General features: G+C 41.1%; 1 protein-coding gene across 1 annotated transcript in view; it reads left to right on the plus strand.

Annotated features, from left to right (window-relative positions):
- Positions 1–14,067, plus strand: part of LOC111216868 (sodium/calcium exchanger 2-like) — a 165,952-nt gene extending 151,885 nt beyond the window's left edge. The window contains exons 13-17 of the mRNA XM_022738504.1: positions 786–803; positions 5,819–5,943; positions 8,777–8,876; positions 10,165–10,440; positions 11,871–14,067. Of these exons, the coding sequence (XP_022594225.1) occupies positions 786–803; positions 5,819–5,943; positions 8,777–8,876; positions 10,165–10,440; positions 11,871–12,247 (896 nt within the window). The 3' untranslated portion in view covers positions 12,248–14,067. The remainder of the gene's footprint in view (positions 1–785; positions 804–5,818; positions 5,944–8,776; positions 8,877–10,164; positions 10,441–11,870) is intronic.
- The last annotated feature ends 3,701 nt before the right edge of the window (positions 14,068–17,768 follow it).

Raw genomic sequence — 17,768 nt, forward strand, 5'->3', positions numbered from 1 at the left:
GTCAAAGGTCAACTTCACAGTGTGTGTCATAATGTTCTGCATTTGATTGACACACTTGATTTACTTTTATTAAATCCCTTCAAAGTCTTTTTCCATATATAATGCATGAGTCTGCAACTTACCCAGTTGGCGGAGACATACACAAGCATGAGGCTGGAATTCTAGCTTACAAGGAATTTTATAAACTTTCACTGCTTATTAGTTCATATTTACTGTAAATAAAGCCTTCTAAATTAAAATTGATGCAGCTAATCCAAACCACGGCACATGTTTGTGCTGTTTTGTTTTTTTTAGCTGCCTCAGTGACCCACTTTACCCACAGGGATCAATAAAGTTTCATCTTATCTCAGACAAAAAGACACACACACAACTACACACTCATTCAGGAACCCCATCCATTCATCCATTACCTGTCACAACAACAAGGCACAGAGTGATGTGGAAAATGTGGAAACACAGAGAGAGAAAGGATTGTTGATTTAAATTTGAGGATTGTTAGACTCAGAGATTGTAAAGGCAGTGTTAGCTGTATGGAGCGATCAGAGTAGAGACTTTTGTTAATGGTAAATACAAAAACAAACAACATGATGTGTTTATTTGTGGAGAGAGTGGGTGAAAAATATGAAATGAGGAGAATAATGATAAATGATAGACACAGGAGCTTCTTATTATTGTGTCTGTGTGTATTTGTGTGAGCAGTTTGCTGTGTTATTAGGATGAGCTTTGATTCTGTTGAATGTGTGTTATTACTTACTGCTGTTTTTTCATCCCTGTTTTCTTTACAGCTCTGCTGCTCAACCAAGGTAAGACCATCTGATTATTCCTCCCACTTCAAACTCAAGGTCCAAACTTCATCTGAATTGTAAGGAAGTCTGAGCAGAGCTGCAACTAACTAATTGTTTTTATTATCAATTAATCTGCTGATTATTTTCTTAATCAGTTGATTAATTGTTCTATAAAATGTCAGAAAAGAATGAAATTTCCTAAAGCCTAAGTCTTCACGTCTTGTTTTGTCCAACCAACAGTGCACAACCCAGAGATACTGTATGTAGTTTATAATGATATAAAGCAGAGAAAAGCTGCAAATCTTCACAATTAAGAAGCTGAAACAAGGAAATTATTTAATTATCAAAATAGTAGCAGATTAATTTTCTGTCAATCAACTATTTGTTTCAGTTTTAAATCTGAGGATGATCTTATCTTAGAGCCAATTACTGATAATATTAGATCTGAGATATGTGAAGCTTTGGTTTAATCCACATCAAAGCATCAGTAAATTTAGAAAGAGACTGAGACGTTCAGTCATTCTGTGTGCTTTGTTGCATTTCCTGTTGCTAGAGGAAGAGAGAGAACATTAAATGCCCTGGACTACATTTCAGCATAGCAGTGTTGCTTCTTACACAACATATTGAAAAACGCATTTACACAGGCTCATAGCTTGAAGTCATACTGTTCCTGCTTCACTCTCTGTGGGTTTTTCAGTTTCTACCCATGTCTATCCATTCATACCCACAGTCATTATGAGATTTTTCTTAACCTGCCCTGATGGCACCAGACGTCACAAAGACATTGGACTCTAACTGCTCTAGATAGATCGAATAGATAGATAGATAGATAGATAGATAGATAGATAGATAGATAGATAGATAGATAGATAGATAGATACTAGGGGAAATTCATGTGTTCATTACGTCATTGTTGATAACAATAATAATAATAATAAATAAAACAGTTGATAATAAATAAACAATAATAATTAGATTAGTCCACTTCCTTTGGCTGAGGTGTTGTATAGCCTGATGGCAACACAACTTAAAACTAATATCAACATCAGCTGTCGTCAGTAATCTACGTCAAATTGATGTTGGCATTAAACGTTGTCCTGACAACCTGGAAACCTTGGTCCTTGGAAACCCGATGTCTACATACTCCAGGTTGGGTTTTATTTACATATTATTTACATATGGCAGTGAATCCCAAATTGCTCCTGATAGCAGCTCTTGCATGGTGCTAGCTGCCATCAATGTGTGTGTGAATGGGTTAATAAATGGCAAATAGTAAAGAGCTTTGGATAACAGAGCTTTATAAATCCAGTCATTTGCCATTTACCATTGAGAAGTAAACACGGTGTACCCTCAGCTTTAATAGCTAAGTAACAGAGTGAGTGAGTCACTCAAAAGAAGTCTGCGTTCTTCAGGAGCTGACATGCACCTCTCAGGGTTTCCAACATAATCTCCAACAGAACTGATAATGACAGGAAGTTACCCACACGCCAGAGATGACATTAAAGCAACATTCATGTGAAAAATGATAAATGGTAAAAAGCTGCGTTCATTTGAAAATTTCCTTTGGAAAAGAAATCTTATCCAATGTTCCCATGAACAGACACTCATTACTGACAAAGACACTTCTTATATTAATATTTCAGATGTTGTGAAATTTGAACATTAAAAAATTAAATGTCATTTATTTTCAGTTGCAGAGAACGTGAACAGATGCCACATTTTCTTTCTGCTGCAGCCGCTCAGGTTCCCTCTCAGCCAGGACATTGTTTACTCTGGCCCGCACTGTAATAGCACTGACTCACATTCCTGGCACCTCTTCTAGCCTGGCGTGCTGGAGAGATGGGTCTTTGTCTGTTTACATTTGGATCACAGCAGAACCGGCCTCTGTGAATCCCAGCACTGAACAATAGAACAGTTCTGAAACGAGCGTGTAAATTTGCTTGCGCTGATGCAGATGTAACGCTGGGTTTGTAGTCTTTCTTAGACGACCACATGGGCTGGTTGTGCTCGTTGTGCTTTATCATATGTACCGTATTATAATTTGATGTTCTATTTCTTTCTGTGACTATTTAGGAGCCTTGTGTGTGGGAGGCAAAAGAGAGTGGGTGCGTTTCCATTAACGTGCTTAATTTGAAATTGCAAACTTAAAAACCAGTAATGGAAACACGTGAATTTTCGAAGAAAAAAAAAAATCATATTCACATGGTAGTTTTTCAGACTATTCTTATATTCTTATATTTCGCAATTTTAAAATGGACACACTTTTTTCACAGTCGAGTCATGGAGGCTGCTGTACCAGGCCGCAGGGAGCCAGCTCCAACTGGAAATCCACCGACACGTTTAATTGGAACAATATAGCCAGAGAATAAAACCCAGCTTTAATCGCATAACAAAACTCAGTGGAAACACATTGCATTCGCGATTGTGTTTTGTCGATTTAAAAAAAAAAAAATCAGTTCTTTTTTGTGCAAAACCGCAGTGGAAACTCAGCTAGTGTAAATGGGATAATTGGAAAACTTGATTGAATTGTTTATATGAAAATTGATCTTGGATTTGGGAGAGTAGAAGAGAGAATGAAGGTGTGGTCATTGATTTTTGAAAACAGTGCAACTGTATATTCTCTTGAAAATGTTAAAGTTGAAATAATTTAGTGAAAATACATATCATATCTGAATCAGGTCAACCTGCATGAGAGAAGACATCCCTCTCCCTGCTAACTGACGACTCACTGATTCGTGCTCAGATTAGGTTTGAGCAGGAAATCATCCGAGCTTGTGACAAATCCACATTTTCTCCACACAGCAGCAGCTGAGCGCAGTATCCTGAGGAAGCAAGATTTGCTAATAAGCACTGTGTAGTGAAGAAGCAGATGTATTGATTTCCACTGTGTGCACAAGGCTCGTGGTTTCTCTGTGACAACTTCACACACACTTTCCAAAATTCAAAATACCCCCTGCTGCCACTCGGAGCCGATTGGAGGCGGCTGAAGCAGAATTCAGAGGCTAAAAGAAAAGTGCTGTGAGAGCGGGAAGCCCTGCAGCGCTGATGACACATAATGATGCTCATTGTCCCGAAGGTTCTTTGTTACCCGTCTGTCGCAGCAGGAGAGCTGATCTGTGTTGAGTCTGTTCTCTGTTGATGGTACTGCTCAGAGGAAGGACCTCAAAAGCGGAGCGAAACCATATTTGAGCGTGTGTGGTCATGTGTGTATTCATGCATCTGTGCACGTATCTGAGAATGTGTTTATGACAGCCTGAAATAATGTCAATGAATACTGCAGGGATGTTTGCCATATGCTGCTTTACTCCTACAATCTCTTCCTAATTAGACATGAGCTGCCTTTGAGGAGGGGGGAGGGATATAATCTCTGACTGCTCTTCATTCACTCACTCACAAACACATGCACACACACACACACTCGCATACACACACTGCCTCCATACCTCCTGAGCAGAATGGACGAATGAGAAAATGCCACTTACATCAGACATGAACACACACTCAGCCTAGAAGCCTTAAAGTGTTCCTAAAGCTCTTTGTGGACCACAGCAGTGTCACACCCTCTCTCTTTGGTAGAGAGACACTCTTTTGCTGTAAGATGATCCCTGATTGGTTCAATTTCTCAGTTATTTCTAAAAGATGAACTCCGGTTGGTGGAGCTGCTGTTGCTACTCTGTTGGCAGCTGATCAATAACACAAACCGGGCCGTGCTCTCTCTCCAATACTGTTTGGAAGCAGACGCAGAAAGACCCTCAAGTGAATCGATGTTATCAAGAGGCACAAGGTTAAGCTTTTTAGCTTCATCACATCCGGCTTTGTATCTTTCCAACCAGGTGAATAGACCTCAATTCCAGCACGACAAAATCTTTATTACAAGTTGAGTTTGTTGTTTTTGCCTTAATTGGATTGCAGTTAAAATAAATTCTCCATTTGTTAGCAGCAATCAGTGTTGAAACACTTCATTAAACAGCGACAGCACAAAATTAATCAACAGCAATTATGATAATAATAGTTTAAGTCATTTATTAAGCAGAAATGAAAAACATTCCCTGGTTCCCGCTCTTCAAACAACAGTATTTGCTCTACTCTGTAAAGTAAATATCTTTGGGTTTAAGACTGTTGGCTGGACGTTAGGAGTTATATGAAGATGTTATCTTGGACTCTGAGCTAAAACAGTTTCATAATTGAATTGCCGTATTGACTAAATAAATTAATAAAAGCAAGATAAAGTGTAAAGGCGCCTTTACACTGTGTTTTTTTTTCTGGCTGTTCCAGACAAAAGTGGTGAATTGTTTGGTTGTCAGTCGACATTTAGGACCAAAACCTCATAATTGAACTGCTGCTGTGACGCACGTTTACAAAGCAATCAATCAGAATGTCACATTAGATCACATTTTTTTAAGTTTGTCTGAAGCACTGTGATTCATCAGGCCTTCATCATACTATGTGATGAAATGGCTTTAAAATGTATATCGTACAGTCTGACACGGACTCAAGATTGTACCAGACCCTATTTATGTGTCATACATTTTGGTTTTATTCTCAACTTCAATGAAGAAGACAACCAACCAAATGTTGGTGTTAACATTTTGGAAGAAACTATCTGCACCTGCTCTTCTCATTGTTCTCTGTAAATCCTCCTCTCTAATCTTTCTGTGTCGCTGTGCTGTTGCTACCTCTCTCACTCTCTCTCACACACACACACACACAGATATCGTCCATCTGTCATCTTCTCATGTCCTTCACCCACGCTGTGTAAGAACATGCACACACACACACACGCAGTCACGCTCATGCTCACGTACAGATTCAAATACATATTTCAGACTCAAGTGATGTAGTGCAGCTCTAAATAAAATGCTGACTCACATCTATTATTGATGGAGGTAGAACTTGGAAATCTCTGTGACATTTTAGTTTCAACTCACACTCACTGATAGCGTCCTTCTCGTTTCCTTCACATCACCTCTCCCTCTCTTCCTCTCTCCCTCTCTCCCTCTCTCCCTCTTTCCCTCCCTTTTTTCCACCCACAGAGGGGGTGGAGGGGCAGATGAGTGCTGAGGAGGAAGAGGCCCGGAGGATAGCTGAGATGGGGAAGCCCATCCTGGGAGAGCACAGCCGCCTGGAGGTGGTCATCGAGGAGTCATATGAGTTCAAGGTGCACCATAATTTATTTATTTTCCTCACCTTGTTTCCTCTGGTGCCACAGACAATTCATTTCAGCAATGGTCCTTGTTTTTGGTTGTTAATGTTCTCAAATCAAAAATAAATATTGATGGTAGCCCGCAGCAACCTTATAAGTTATTAACAAATCATTATATTCTTATTGAAAATAGAGAAAAGGCTAACAAAGTTCCAAGAGAGGGGTGTATGAAAGGTTAATTGAAAAATAAAATTGATTTTGATTCATTATTTCTTAACACATACAGTATGTACTCCCAGTCCTCCCAGTCTGTGCAGGAGTAGACAGTGTTTGAGGACTGATTTTGTGAACATGAAGGACTGAACTCTGCTCTTCTGGTTGTTACATAATCCACCTCTACCCTCTTTCTCACACTCGTGAGCCCGGGTCCTAACCCTCTCAACAAGCAGCTCTGAAATGGGTTTGAATCATTGAAGATGTATGAGTTGCCCTCGATACCGCAGCTCGCTGGAGGCGTGCAGGATTCAAACTCTCATGACATGCACAGAGTGCTGCTACGTCTGCCCTCTAGGCTTCCACTGCCTTCCCCTGTGCAAAGAGCTACATTGGAGGAATTAGAATTCGAGTAATCCAAATATTTGAAATGTGTGAGCTCAGGTGTATTTTAAGCAAATAAAAGCAGACACTAGCACATGAGCCAATACCCACTGCAGGTCCCTCCAAGCAATGAAATGAGTTAAGTTTATTGGCACAGCAATAAGCCTCCATTCACAAAAGGTTCAACACAGACAAGCATGTTTTATTGCTAATCATTAAATAAATGGATTTTTAAATAAGGAAATGTTCCAGCCCTGTCAAGAGTAGTGGATTTCTTCATACACTGTTTTACCGGAGGCACTGAGCGAAGTACCACAATTTTATAACTCTGAGTCTGTGTGGAATGCACAAAATAAATGATTTAAAGGTCCAATATTGTATAAGGTAGATGTCCATGTGTTGTCAGCAGGTCTAGGTTCTATATTAATACTGTGAAAGTATCAAAGCGCTCAGTCCACAGAGAAATGCACACAGCCTGTGTTCAGAAACCGTCAGGACTTCAGTAACTTTCTGACGTCACAACAAAGCAGTCACCGCTCTCAGACATGCCCCAAGCCCCGCCCGAGTGTTTACCTGAAATCTGCTATATTGTTATTGGATCACTCAGAAAACGGTCCAATCAGAAGAGAGGCTCAGAGCCTGTTGTTACTAGAGCTCCAGAGAGAAGCCTGAGAGAGGAGATGTAAAACTTAATTGAGATGAATTTTGGTTCTTAAAACCACAAATATATCTTCTTATGGATCAACACTTCAAATAAAACACAGGAGAAGAGGAAAATATGGACCTTTAAATATCAATAAATACTATAATTCCTTTCTTCATCAGCATCATGTATGTAAGTGAAGCAGTGTGTGTTTCACAGGTTTCAATGGACCAGAAATCACTCAAACATTCTTGGTTATCAGTTAGTCACTGGCTTCAGTTCTACACTTTGTCTTAATAAGAATCAAAGTCAACAGAGGAAGCAAACAAATCAAACATCCTCCTCACTTTCAGCAGCAGCAGAGATGTGTGAGCAGTCATCACAGAGGGGCAGAGAGTACAAAGGGAATGAGCACGAAACAAACAACATCAACATCAACAAAACAGACGAATTCATCACTCCAAACACGGTCCACTCAAATGCAATATCCTCATCCTCTATGTGATTTCTAAGTCAGCTGACCCCCTGTGGAAATATAATTTGCCTTGTCTCTTATTATTTTGTGGGTAGTGAGATAATAATGCAGTTCAGTGTGATTGGCGTTCAGATTTAGTTCACTGGAGATCAATGGGAGAAGCTCTTTCTGTTGTGGGCACAAATACATAAGTAAGGGCAGCAATGATGTGCCTGTTTGTGAAAGTGGATGGACATGGAGTCATGTGACTGTATATGTCTCAGGTAGTGAATGTAATGTATTTGTAATTAAACGTACTGAGGTGTGTTTCTCTAAAAAGGAAAAAAATCACAGCTCCAAACAAACAGCATTAAGTTTCTCCTTAAGTTGTGACACAGTTAGTGCAGCTGTAGACAAAGTCCGCATATCTGTTCATACTGTATATACATGTTTTTATTATTGATGTATAGACACTATTGTTTTTACTCTGAAGCAGCTGAGAGGTTTGGTTTACTCAGTTTATAACAAACACCACTCTGATACAAACAGAGGTTTATTGCTCTGAGCTGGTGGCAGACGTCTCAGAGGATGGGAAATCAAATCCTCTGCAAATGAAACTGAAAATCAGCACAGCATGTAACACATGGTGAGGAGAATATGTTTGGATTACATTTCTGTTGTGGTACTGTTCGCTGCCTGTAGCCTTCAGTTTCCATAACCCCGTGTTCCAAACGTTTACTTTTAAAAGCAGCAGTCACAATCAAAGCAGCATTTGACTATCCTTATTTTTTTTTCGTCCTACATTTCCCATAATGCAACTCAATAGCATCTTTCATTAGACCCCATACTTCCTGGTAAACACCCGCACTTTCTGTAAAAAATTGTTTCCTCCAAGCCATACAGATGCTCTTTTCTAACCCTGTGGCCCCGCCTCCTTGACTTTGTACAGAGTTCAGTCTGATTGAACTTGAACCTGTGAGGTCGAGAGACTCTCCAATGTCAAGGCAGTTTGAGAGAGGGAGTAGGACAGACCTGTCATTTAGGAAAATATTGTTTGTTTATATTCTAGTTTAGTCTGACTTCACCGTCACCCTGTCACCTGAGCTCGGCTGCAACTGGTTGCTAATGAAGTGTGTTGTGGTTCTGATTGGCAGAGCACCGTTGACAAGCTCATTAAGAAGACCAACCTGGCGCTGGTGATCGGCACACACTCCTGGAGGGAACAGTTTGTTGAGGCGGTCACTGTCAGCGCAGGTGAGCGTGTGTGTGAGTGTAAATAGACATATTACCGGAGGGAGCAAACAACTGCCACGAAGTCTAAACAACTGCTGTGAGCTTGATGAACATTCACAATTCACTGTTTTTAAAGACTCATTAACTGATTACCGTTTGTTATTAATAACTCCATATATGAAAGCGTCCTGGTTCTGTAAACCAGGGTCTCCAAGTTCCCCATTACTGTTGTTTTGTAATTAGGGGCCTGGCCTTGCAGCCTTTACTGATAATGAATACAATCAGCCTGTTAACATTTTATATAATGAACTTACATCTGTACTCCTTGAAAAATAACCCAATCAGTCTGTTTTGTGACACTAGGTCTTATTTTCAGATGTTGTCCATCTTGTTTAAACTGGGTGATTTTGGGCTGTTCCCAGACTAAATTGACGGTTGTGAGAGAAATCTTTGGTCGTCAGATGAGCTTAGCTTGCTGTAAGTCCACCAACAGCGGAGTGAGAATTTTGCTACATTGTCAAATCATGAAAACAGATGGCATCGATTTCTCTGCTCTGCTGTTCAGTTTACATCCAATTCAGCAGGATTTCATTCCACCATATTGTACAATCTGACACAGGCTGCAGCCAAGATAATTGGTTAAATAAAATGAAATAAAAAGGTTTTTAATAATTATTAAACCATTCTCACAGTGTGACACAGTTAACTTGCAAGATTGTTGTTATTGCAATGTATCAGTTCTACTCATTTATACAGATGTTGTTTAGCATTCAATACAACTGCCCACCTAAACCAGGACTGAACCAACCAGTGTTTTTATCTCTTGGTAGTACACACAGAAAGTCAACTCTCTCAATTAAAATACTAAATATTGGTTTTAAAACAGCAGTCTTATTAGACTGCAAAGTTGAAACACATGAAGACAGATGCAGATGGCTGTCACAATGAATCTGTGCTCTTATTCAACCATGAGTGGCTGGTGGGAGAGGGATTTGTGATTCAAGGCCACCATCTAGTGGAAGGAACGGTTCGCTACAGACAGTAATGTCTCCACTCTCAACAGCTTGGACTTAAAAGTCTGTACATTAAATCTCTATATGCTGGAACCCCCTGAGAATGCTGATGCATTTTAACATCACTGTGTTCTTATAATATCATGAGCATGAAACCTGTTGATCTTGCATCAGCCTTGTCCATGTGCACTGTGAAGTTTCTGTCCATGTCTAAATGTTTAACTTGTTGAAAATGTTCCAACTCTGATCTTCTCCATGATTTTGTCTCATGTTCCTCCTGTTTCCCTCTCCGTCAGGTGACGGCGATGACGGTGAGGAAGGTCGTGAGGAGCGTCTTCCATCTTGTTACGACTACGTCATGCATTTCCTCACTGTCTTCTGGAAGGTTCTGTTCGCCTGCGTCCCGCCCACAGAGTACTGGAACGGCTGGGCCTGTTTCTTCGTCTCCATCAGTGTCATCGGCCTCCTCACCGCCGTCATCGGCGATTTGGCGTCACACTTCGGCTGCACCGTGGGTCTGCGGGACACAGTGACTGCAGTGGTGTTTGTGGCATTGGGAACTTCTATTCCAGGTGAGTGAAAGTCCTCTTTTAGTTTGTGGGAGCAGGAAAGTATAGAGGGAAACACAGGTGAGACCAGACCACGTGACATGAGCAGAACTTTTGTGTCATGATCATGCATCATGAATCCAACTATTAAAGGTCCCATATTTGACAGTTTTCTGTGTTTTATTTTGAAGTTAAACTTTTCTGAGTGATCTTATTAATGTATATAAATAGATTTCAGGTAAACACTCTAACGAGAAACTAAATCCTGCAAGTTTCGGTGGTGGGTACACGTGGGCGGGGCTAGGGGCATGGCAGAGGGTGGTGACTGCTTTGTTGTGACATCACAAAGTTACAAACGTCCTGACAGCTGGTTTTAAGGCTCAGTTTCTGAATACAGGCTGTGTGCATTTCTCTGCTTTGATACTTTCACAGTATTAATATAGAAACTCGACCTGCTTTATAATCAAACAACACATCACATCACAGAAGTCACATTGCAACAACATGCTTGTCAAGAAATTCGCAATCCATTCAATGAGATTTAAGGTTCCATTTACATGAGAAAGAAGTTTCACTGGGTGTGAGTCTGGTGTCATCAAAACTGAAATGCATCTGCCCTTCCACTTGCTTCAGTATCTGTGGTTTTATCAAGCACAGAACAGGTGGACTCAGAATGCAGAGACAGGGACAAAGAGAAGGAGAGTTCGGTAGTTGTTTATTCAGTCCAGTTTCAAAAATACCAGGAAATCCAATCCACGGGGCAGAGGTACAAAATCACTAGGCGAGTACTCGGTATCCAAAAGGCAAAAACTGGTCAATAACACAAGGGATATAGATATATATGTAGAAACAGACGCTGGACCGCTGAAGGGAATCCGACAAGACGATCTGGCACAGAAGGGAAAAAACCCACCACATATATTCACTGAATGATAACGAGACACAGGTGTATCACATTAGGAGAAGGGAGGCAATCAACAGGAGGGAAGGAAACTAGACACTACAAGGAAGAACACACACCAAAATAAAACAGGAAGTAGACAAGACACAAACGCAAAACCTACCAAAATATATTACAAAACTACCCGGGCCCTGACAGGTTTAACCAGTTTCTCAAAGCTTTTCATTGACAAAGACGTGAGAACCACCGGTCGACAGAATGTCAGTGTGACATCTCCTCTACTTTTCCACTGTGTTAAATATTGGCCCAAGAAAGCAGCAGATAGTACCAGCTGTTTTTTGAGTGGATTCTTCCAATTGATATTTTCCACATCTGCATGACTGCAAACATCCACAAAGGTTTACATGACATAAATTGTCTGTGAATGTCTACATGCAGCCCAAAACTTATACCCACCCCTAACAGTGCAGCTACTTCTGTTTGTATGTGCATATGTATGTGTGTGAATGTGTATATGCATGATTTACTCTTCCCACCTCTTTCTCTCACCCAGACACCTTCGCTAGCAAAGTGGCCGCCATGCAGGACCAGCACGCCGATGCATCTGTCGGAAACGTCACTGGTAGCAACGCTGTCAACGTGTTCTTGGGGATCGGCGTGGCCTGGTCAGTGGCCGCCGTCTACTGGAAAATCAAGGGGAAGGAGTTCAAGGTGGACCCGGGGTCGCTGGCCTTCTCTGTCACGCTCTTTACCATCTTCGCTTTCATCTGCATGGCTGTGCTCCTGTTCAGACGCCGGCCCTCCATTGGCGGAGAGCTCGGTGGCCCAAGGGTGCCCCGCCTCCTGACCAGCCTGCTGTTCCTGGGCCTGTGGTTCCTCTACATCCTTTTCTCCAGCCTGGAGGCCTACTGCCACATAAACGGCTTTTAAAAACGGAGATGGAGAAAGTTCTGGAAGAATATTGCACAACAACACACACATATACTTTAACACTCAGTCCACACAGCTCACAGTTCGACATGAAACAAGTGTATGATTCATCTGTTTAATGAGGCTCACTGCAGCCTGGAGGTGTCCTGGTCTTCGATACAGGGACACTCAAATACTCCAGATACATGTTCACACACACACACTTTATATGTACACATGTGTAAACAGATCAGATCATAAGAGACACACACAGGCACAGTTACAGGCATGATGTAGGGCGAGAGGAAGTGTTTGTGAAGGGCGAGAAGTGAGGATACAAAAGGTTACAGTGGCAAAGTTAGACGAGGGAAGATGGAGAGACAGAGAGAGCGGCTGTGGAGTTTTCAAGGTGAAGAGAGGGTCAGCCTCTGGAGCGCTGTTTCATTCTGTGGTATAGAAGGTTTATTTTAGAGTCAGGTGGGTTTAGGTTGGATTAGAGGATCAGACCACTGATAGAGAAGAGCAGGCCTGTTATTGTTAAGATGGAACATAAACCTGTGCACACTGGACAACATTTCTCCTGAGTTACATCCTACAACAAAACGTGTCCCTGCCACCTCTCCATCTTTACTGGTACAGCTCCACGTTTCCTCACAGAGGAGGTGGAGTGCTGTGTGAAAAAAGGAGTGGAATGTTTACAGCAACATGAAGTCTGTTTACTACAGGAGAGTCATATAAAGTGGTGATGCTTGTCTAATGCACAGTATAGATGAAGGCTGTTCTCCACACACGCTGTAAATAGTAAAAAACGATGTACATATAGAGTGTAGTGTTTTCAGGAGGCAGATAGTGTTGCCACCAGTGAAATACGTAGAGAGGGTGAAAGAAAGGATCCCCCAGAATGCAAAGCTACTTTTTTGTATAGAAAGCCAAATTACAGTGAAAAGAGGGTTTTTGAAATTCATGCACAGACTGGAACCAGGCCACAGGTCCCAAACATTAGAAAGTGAAGTTAATGACTGAAATCTTAGCTGAGCAAATAAACAAATGATGAACTGGTGAAATACAAGTTTAGAAGTGGCTGACAGTTTTTAAAGAGCCATTCCTCCCCAGCGTCTTTGTGTTCCAGTCAGATGTGTCTGTTAACCAGATGTTCTCTCTCTGGCGGAGGCTTGTGTGTCAAACTAAAGGATTATTTTTTTGCATGTGTAGCCAGATACGGAGCATCTTCACATAATAAGTCTCATATATATACTATGTAAAAGGGAATGAACAGAATCCACCTGTAGATTACATGCCTGCATTTGTGTGTCTGCTTGGTGAACAGAAACTATCAGCTGGTCCTTGGTGATAACTCCTTCCCGTAGAAATGTGTGTGTAGGCAGGCAGGAAGGAGGAGAGGCGTTTGGTCTGAGAGGAACAAAAGGACATTTTCCTCCTCAGAAAAGATTAAATATGTAGAGTCTTTGTTTGAGGCTTTTTGCTCCATCCAGATGGACTGAGATCACTGAACAACAGTCAGTCATCACTGTGACACTGTGGTAGTGACAGACTCATCCATTACTGTGGCATGTATCCTGACAGACTAATCCTCTATCTTTAGTGACAGCAGCATGTCAGACAGAGAGAGACTTAACAGTGTTAGTTTAGCTCAGTGGTTCTCAAACTTTTTCTGGCATGCCCTCCTTCAGAAGCCAAAAAAAACCCCAACCCACAATTTTTGTCAATCGTAAATAATAATAGGGGAATTAATTGTGTGAAATACAGATCAGCACTGTTTTGTTTATTTCCTCTACATAAATCATATTCACTCAACTTAATTTCACTCCATATTTTCCTCATCATCCTACCAACCCGCCTCAGTAAGGACACAAGACGCAAACGGAAATGAGGTATTATAGAGAAGGCAGGATTGTGTTGGGGTGTGAAAGAGACAAAAGGAGGAGGTTGGGAATGAAATTGTGAAGGAGTTAGCCCCCCACCACCAACCACACGAATGCCACGTCACACCCACCCACCCACCAGCCCTGCAGTGGCTCTATGCCTCCCTCCCCACAAGGGGGTGTGCCCCCCAGTTTGAGAACCACTTGTTTACTTTAAAGAGTGAAGCCTCTAAAGCCAGTTAATTGCAATTAAGTCATTTAATACCTGACTAAATAGATTCCAAACATCAAGATTCACTTATAGATCAGGACACAGGATCCTGCAGGATGTTAGTCTACACCACACTGATGCTTCAAGACAGCACCAATACAATGCCTTAAGGAAAACGCTCAAGTGAAAATCTAGTATTCAAGCTCTCAGCTGAACTAACTGTCCAGACTGCACTTTGTTTGATGGAACTAAAACATATAGTGTTGTGTGTTTTTTTTTGTCTTTAGCTAAGAAATCGTTAGTGTGCAATATGTGAAGGGAGGGTCACTGAAGGAAAACTATGAACTGTTTGAAAGTTTGATTCATGTCAGACTGGATCTTTCTTCTCCTGTGGGAAGGGGTTGTTGTAATTTGTCCCCGTCCATCCATCTGTGTTTAGAGCACAATACGCTGTATGTAAGAACCTGCTAAAAATGACTTTCCATTCTGGTGAACATTGTTTAAAAGGACTAACTAAACTATGATGTAATGTTCTCCAGGCTTTGTTTACAGCGTGTAGGTCAGCAGCAGATAGGGCTTCATTTTGCAGACAGCTGACAGGTCCACACTGTCAAACCTAGGTTTAAATCAAAGACAGTTTCTATAGTCATAATACCACAGCATAGACTGTTTTCAGTGGGAAACACATTAGAGAACACTGCCCCTCATGACATGTATGTGTTGCTCAGTATTGCATGGCAGAGTTGGAACATACAGTAAAATGTTCACAAGCTACTGAAACTACTGGCTGCTAAATAGATAGGATGCACAACAGAGAGGTACAAAACGAAGAGAGGTGCAAATGAAAAAGTAAATATCACAGCAAACGTAGCGAGCAGTGTGCAACATGATGGTGTGATATGAATTATTAGCTTAGACACAAAGCATCAACAGCCCAGCGTCCTTTTGTACACGTCGAGACATCCCAGTCAACATTATAACTACTGTAAGATTTACTGCCTAATATCAGTCACCTTAATATATTCCTGTGAGAACGTTGTGCTTCGTGCTGCAGGTGCATTACAAACATTTCACCCACAAATAATAAGTGCTATACAAGTGGAAATTGTTATTACTCTTATTATATACAATAATATTGGAAAGATTCAATTCATTTACCCTTAACTAACTATACTTTGTAAACTTTCTAAAACCAATTTTGTATCTTTTCCTTACAGATATATCCGAGGTAGATTTTTTTGTACTTCTAAACAATGTTTAGAGTAGTATCAGTATACAGAGTTGGTAGTGTAGATTAAATCGTTACTGAATTTAGTGGATTAGATTTTGATATATTTTCCACAGAGGAAGCTCCCCTTTGAACTGCTCAAACAGTGTAGTGTATCATAACCGAGCGTAATCTCATCTCATTTAGTCAAATACTTTATCTGCTGACTCGTTCGTGTCTGTGTTACTTATGTATATTTATTCTCATGAGATTATTTAGATATTTATTTATTTACAAGAGGATTATTTATCTATGGATAAGCTGTGCCACAGGTCCTTGAGGTGAACAGTTTGGAGTTTAGTTCAAGGAGCGTGGTTTCAACGTGCAATACAGGATAAAATTCATACGCATCTTATTTCGTTAGTGGGTTTTTGACGAGAGGTCAGTTGACATGTTTTCCTGCTGCAGTGTTTGTTGTTACCCTCCGCCAACGTACATTTCTTCATCCAGTCCTCCTGAAGAGGGAGTTTTGACTGTAAGTAGCATGTTTACATGAAGAAACAGTGTGGAACATTGTAAGTATGATTGTCAGTCTCGGCTTGGTTTGAGCTGAACAGGGACATTTTGTAGATATTAATGGTGGCTTTGAGGCAGGTCAGTGGTGTGTGAGGTTGTGACAGTAACTTAACTGAAGTTCACTCACTAAACCGCCAGCTGGGACCAAGATTACACAACACACACACACGCACACACACGCACACACAGGTCTGCTGAAGTAATCTGTGACTGGGTGAAAAATGATCAGCACCACCGGGTACAGAATGGATCAGCTCTTGTGTCCGGTGCTCCCAGCTTTGTCCCAGCAGAAGTGACCCAGATGTGGCTCAGCGCCCAAGAACAGAACTGTGTACAATGTCCAGACAATGTTCCTTGTTTCCATGAACTTCTGTACTAACTGTCCGGCTTCGGCCTTTGCTGTTCTGTAGCTAGATGTGATGCCTCCCCGATCCAGACTCTCCTCCTCACCCCTCCCTCCCCGGTGTGTGTCTGTGTTTGCCTCCCTCCGTGCTCCTCTGCAGATGCATGATGAATCCCTGTGTATGTGTGTTAGCAGCATGGTCTACTGTGATGGACGCCTATAGGCATATTTTATCAGATTGATTCCCCCGCAATCCCAAAAACACCAGAGACATTCTGTGAAGTGAAATGAGCAAATGGCACACACAGAAAACAACCACAACTCCATACAGACGTACTGATCAGAAACACACACAGTCACACACAGACAACATTTATGGATTCAGAGTCTCCTGCGTGTTGGTTTTGTTACCTTCAGAAGCTGTGAAAAGAGAGCCCGCTCTGCGCTCTGTTGTGTCAAGGCTACGTCTGCAACGAGCAACACCCCAGGTCATCTTTTTGTTTGTTGGTGTACGATATTTCTGTGTCTGTGTTAGTGTCCCCCTCTTCTTCCTCCCCCTCCTCTTCTTCTCCCATTCGCTCCCTCCCAGGTCTTGCTCTTCATTGTGTTTCTCTGTGAAGTTTTTTCCTGTGATGATGAAAATTTCTCTCTGCCTGAACCTTTGTAGGGAAATAATGACTGAGTTACTACAATATCATGTGATAGGCATATACATTTATTCAATACTGTAATAAATTATTAACTGAAGATGATATAAAAGTTTTTTTTATGAAATGCAGAAAAGAAAATCTTAGAAAAAAATGACAATTTGTTTTTGAGAACATGGCATGAGGTGTAATGTGTTACTGAAAGAAAATGAAGGTCTTTAATCAAGTGAAGTTGACCTTGTTTGAATATAGTTTATTTATTTTCAAGGCGTGACGTGTCTGAGTCATTATTTTTGGAGTGAATGAGACAACAACCCTCCTCGTATACAGCCACACAGGGCATTTGTGACATGTAGGTTAACCATAGCTCTAAAGTTCTGTTCAAAATGACTATGATGATTTCAGTCTAAGTGAGCACAGTGCAGGAAAACAAACTGAATAGAAACATCATAAATAAAATAAACATAGCATTGGACTGAAAACAAATATCAGAACATTTTTTTCACTGGGCTCTTTGATTTTCAACCAGAAATATTAAAAACAGTCACTTAAGGCAGAGGCTTTGTAGGCCCCCCTGACCCAGTCAGTAATACATCAGGACCTAGATCAGGATGTAGTTATAAACTACACCTCGATACCTTGTGTGTTTTTGGTCAAAGATGTGATGAGATTTTA

This window comes from Seriola dumerili, unplaced genomic scaffold (assembly GCF_002260705.1).
Source record: "Seriola dumerili isolate Sdu_G_001 unplaced genomic scaffold, Sdu_1.0 BDQW01000036.1, whole genome shotgun sequence".
Classification (NCBI taxonomy): domain Eukaryota; kingdom Metazoa; phylum Chordata; class Actinopteri; order Carangiformes; family Carangidae; genus Seriola; species Seriola dumerili.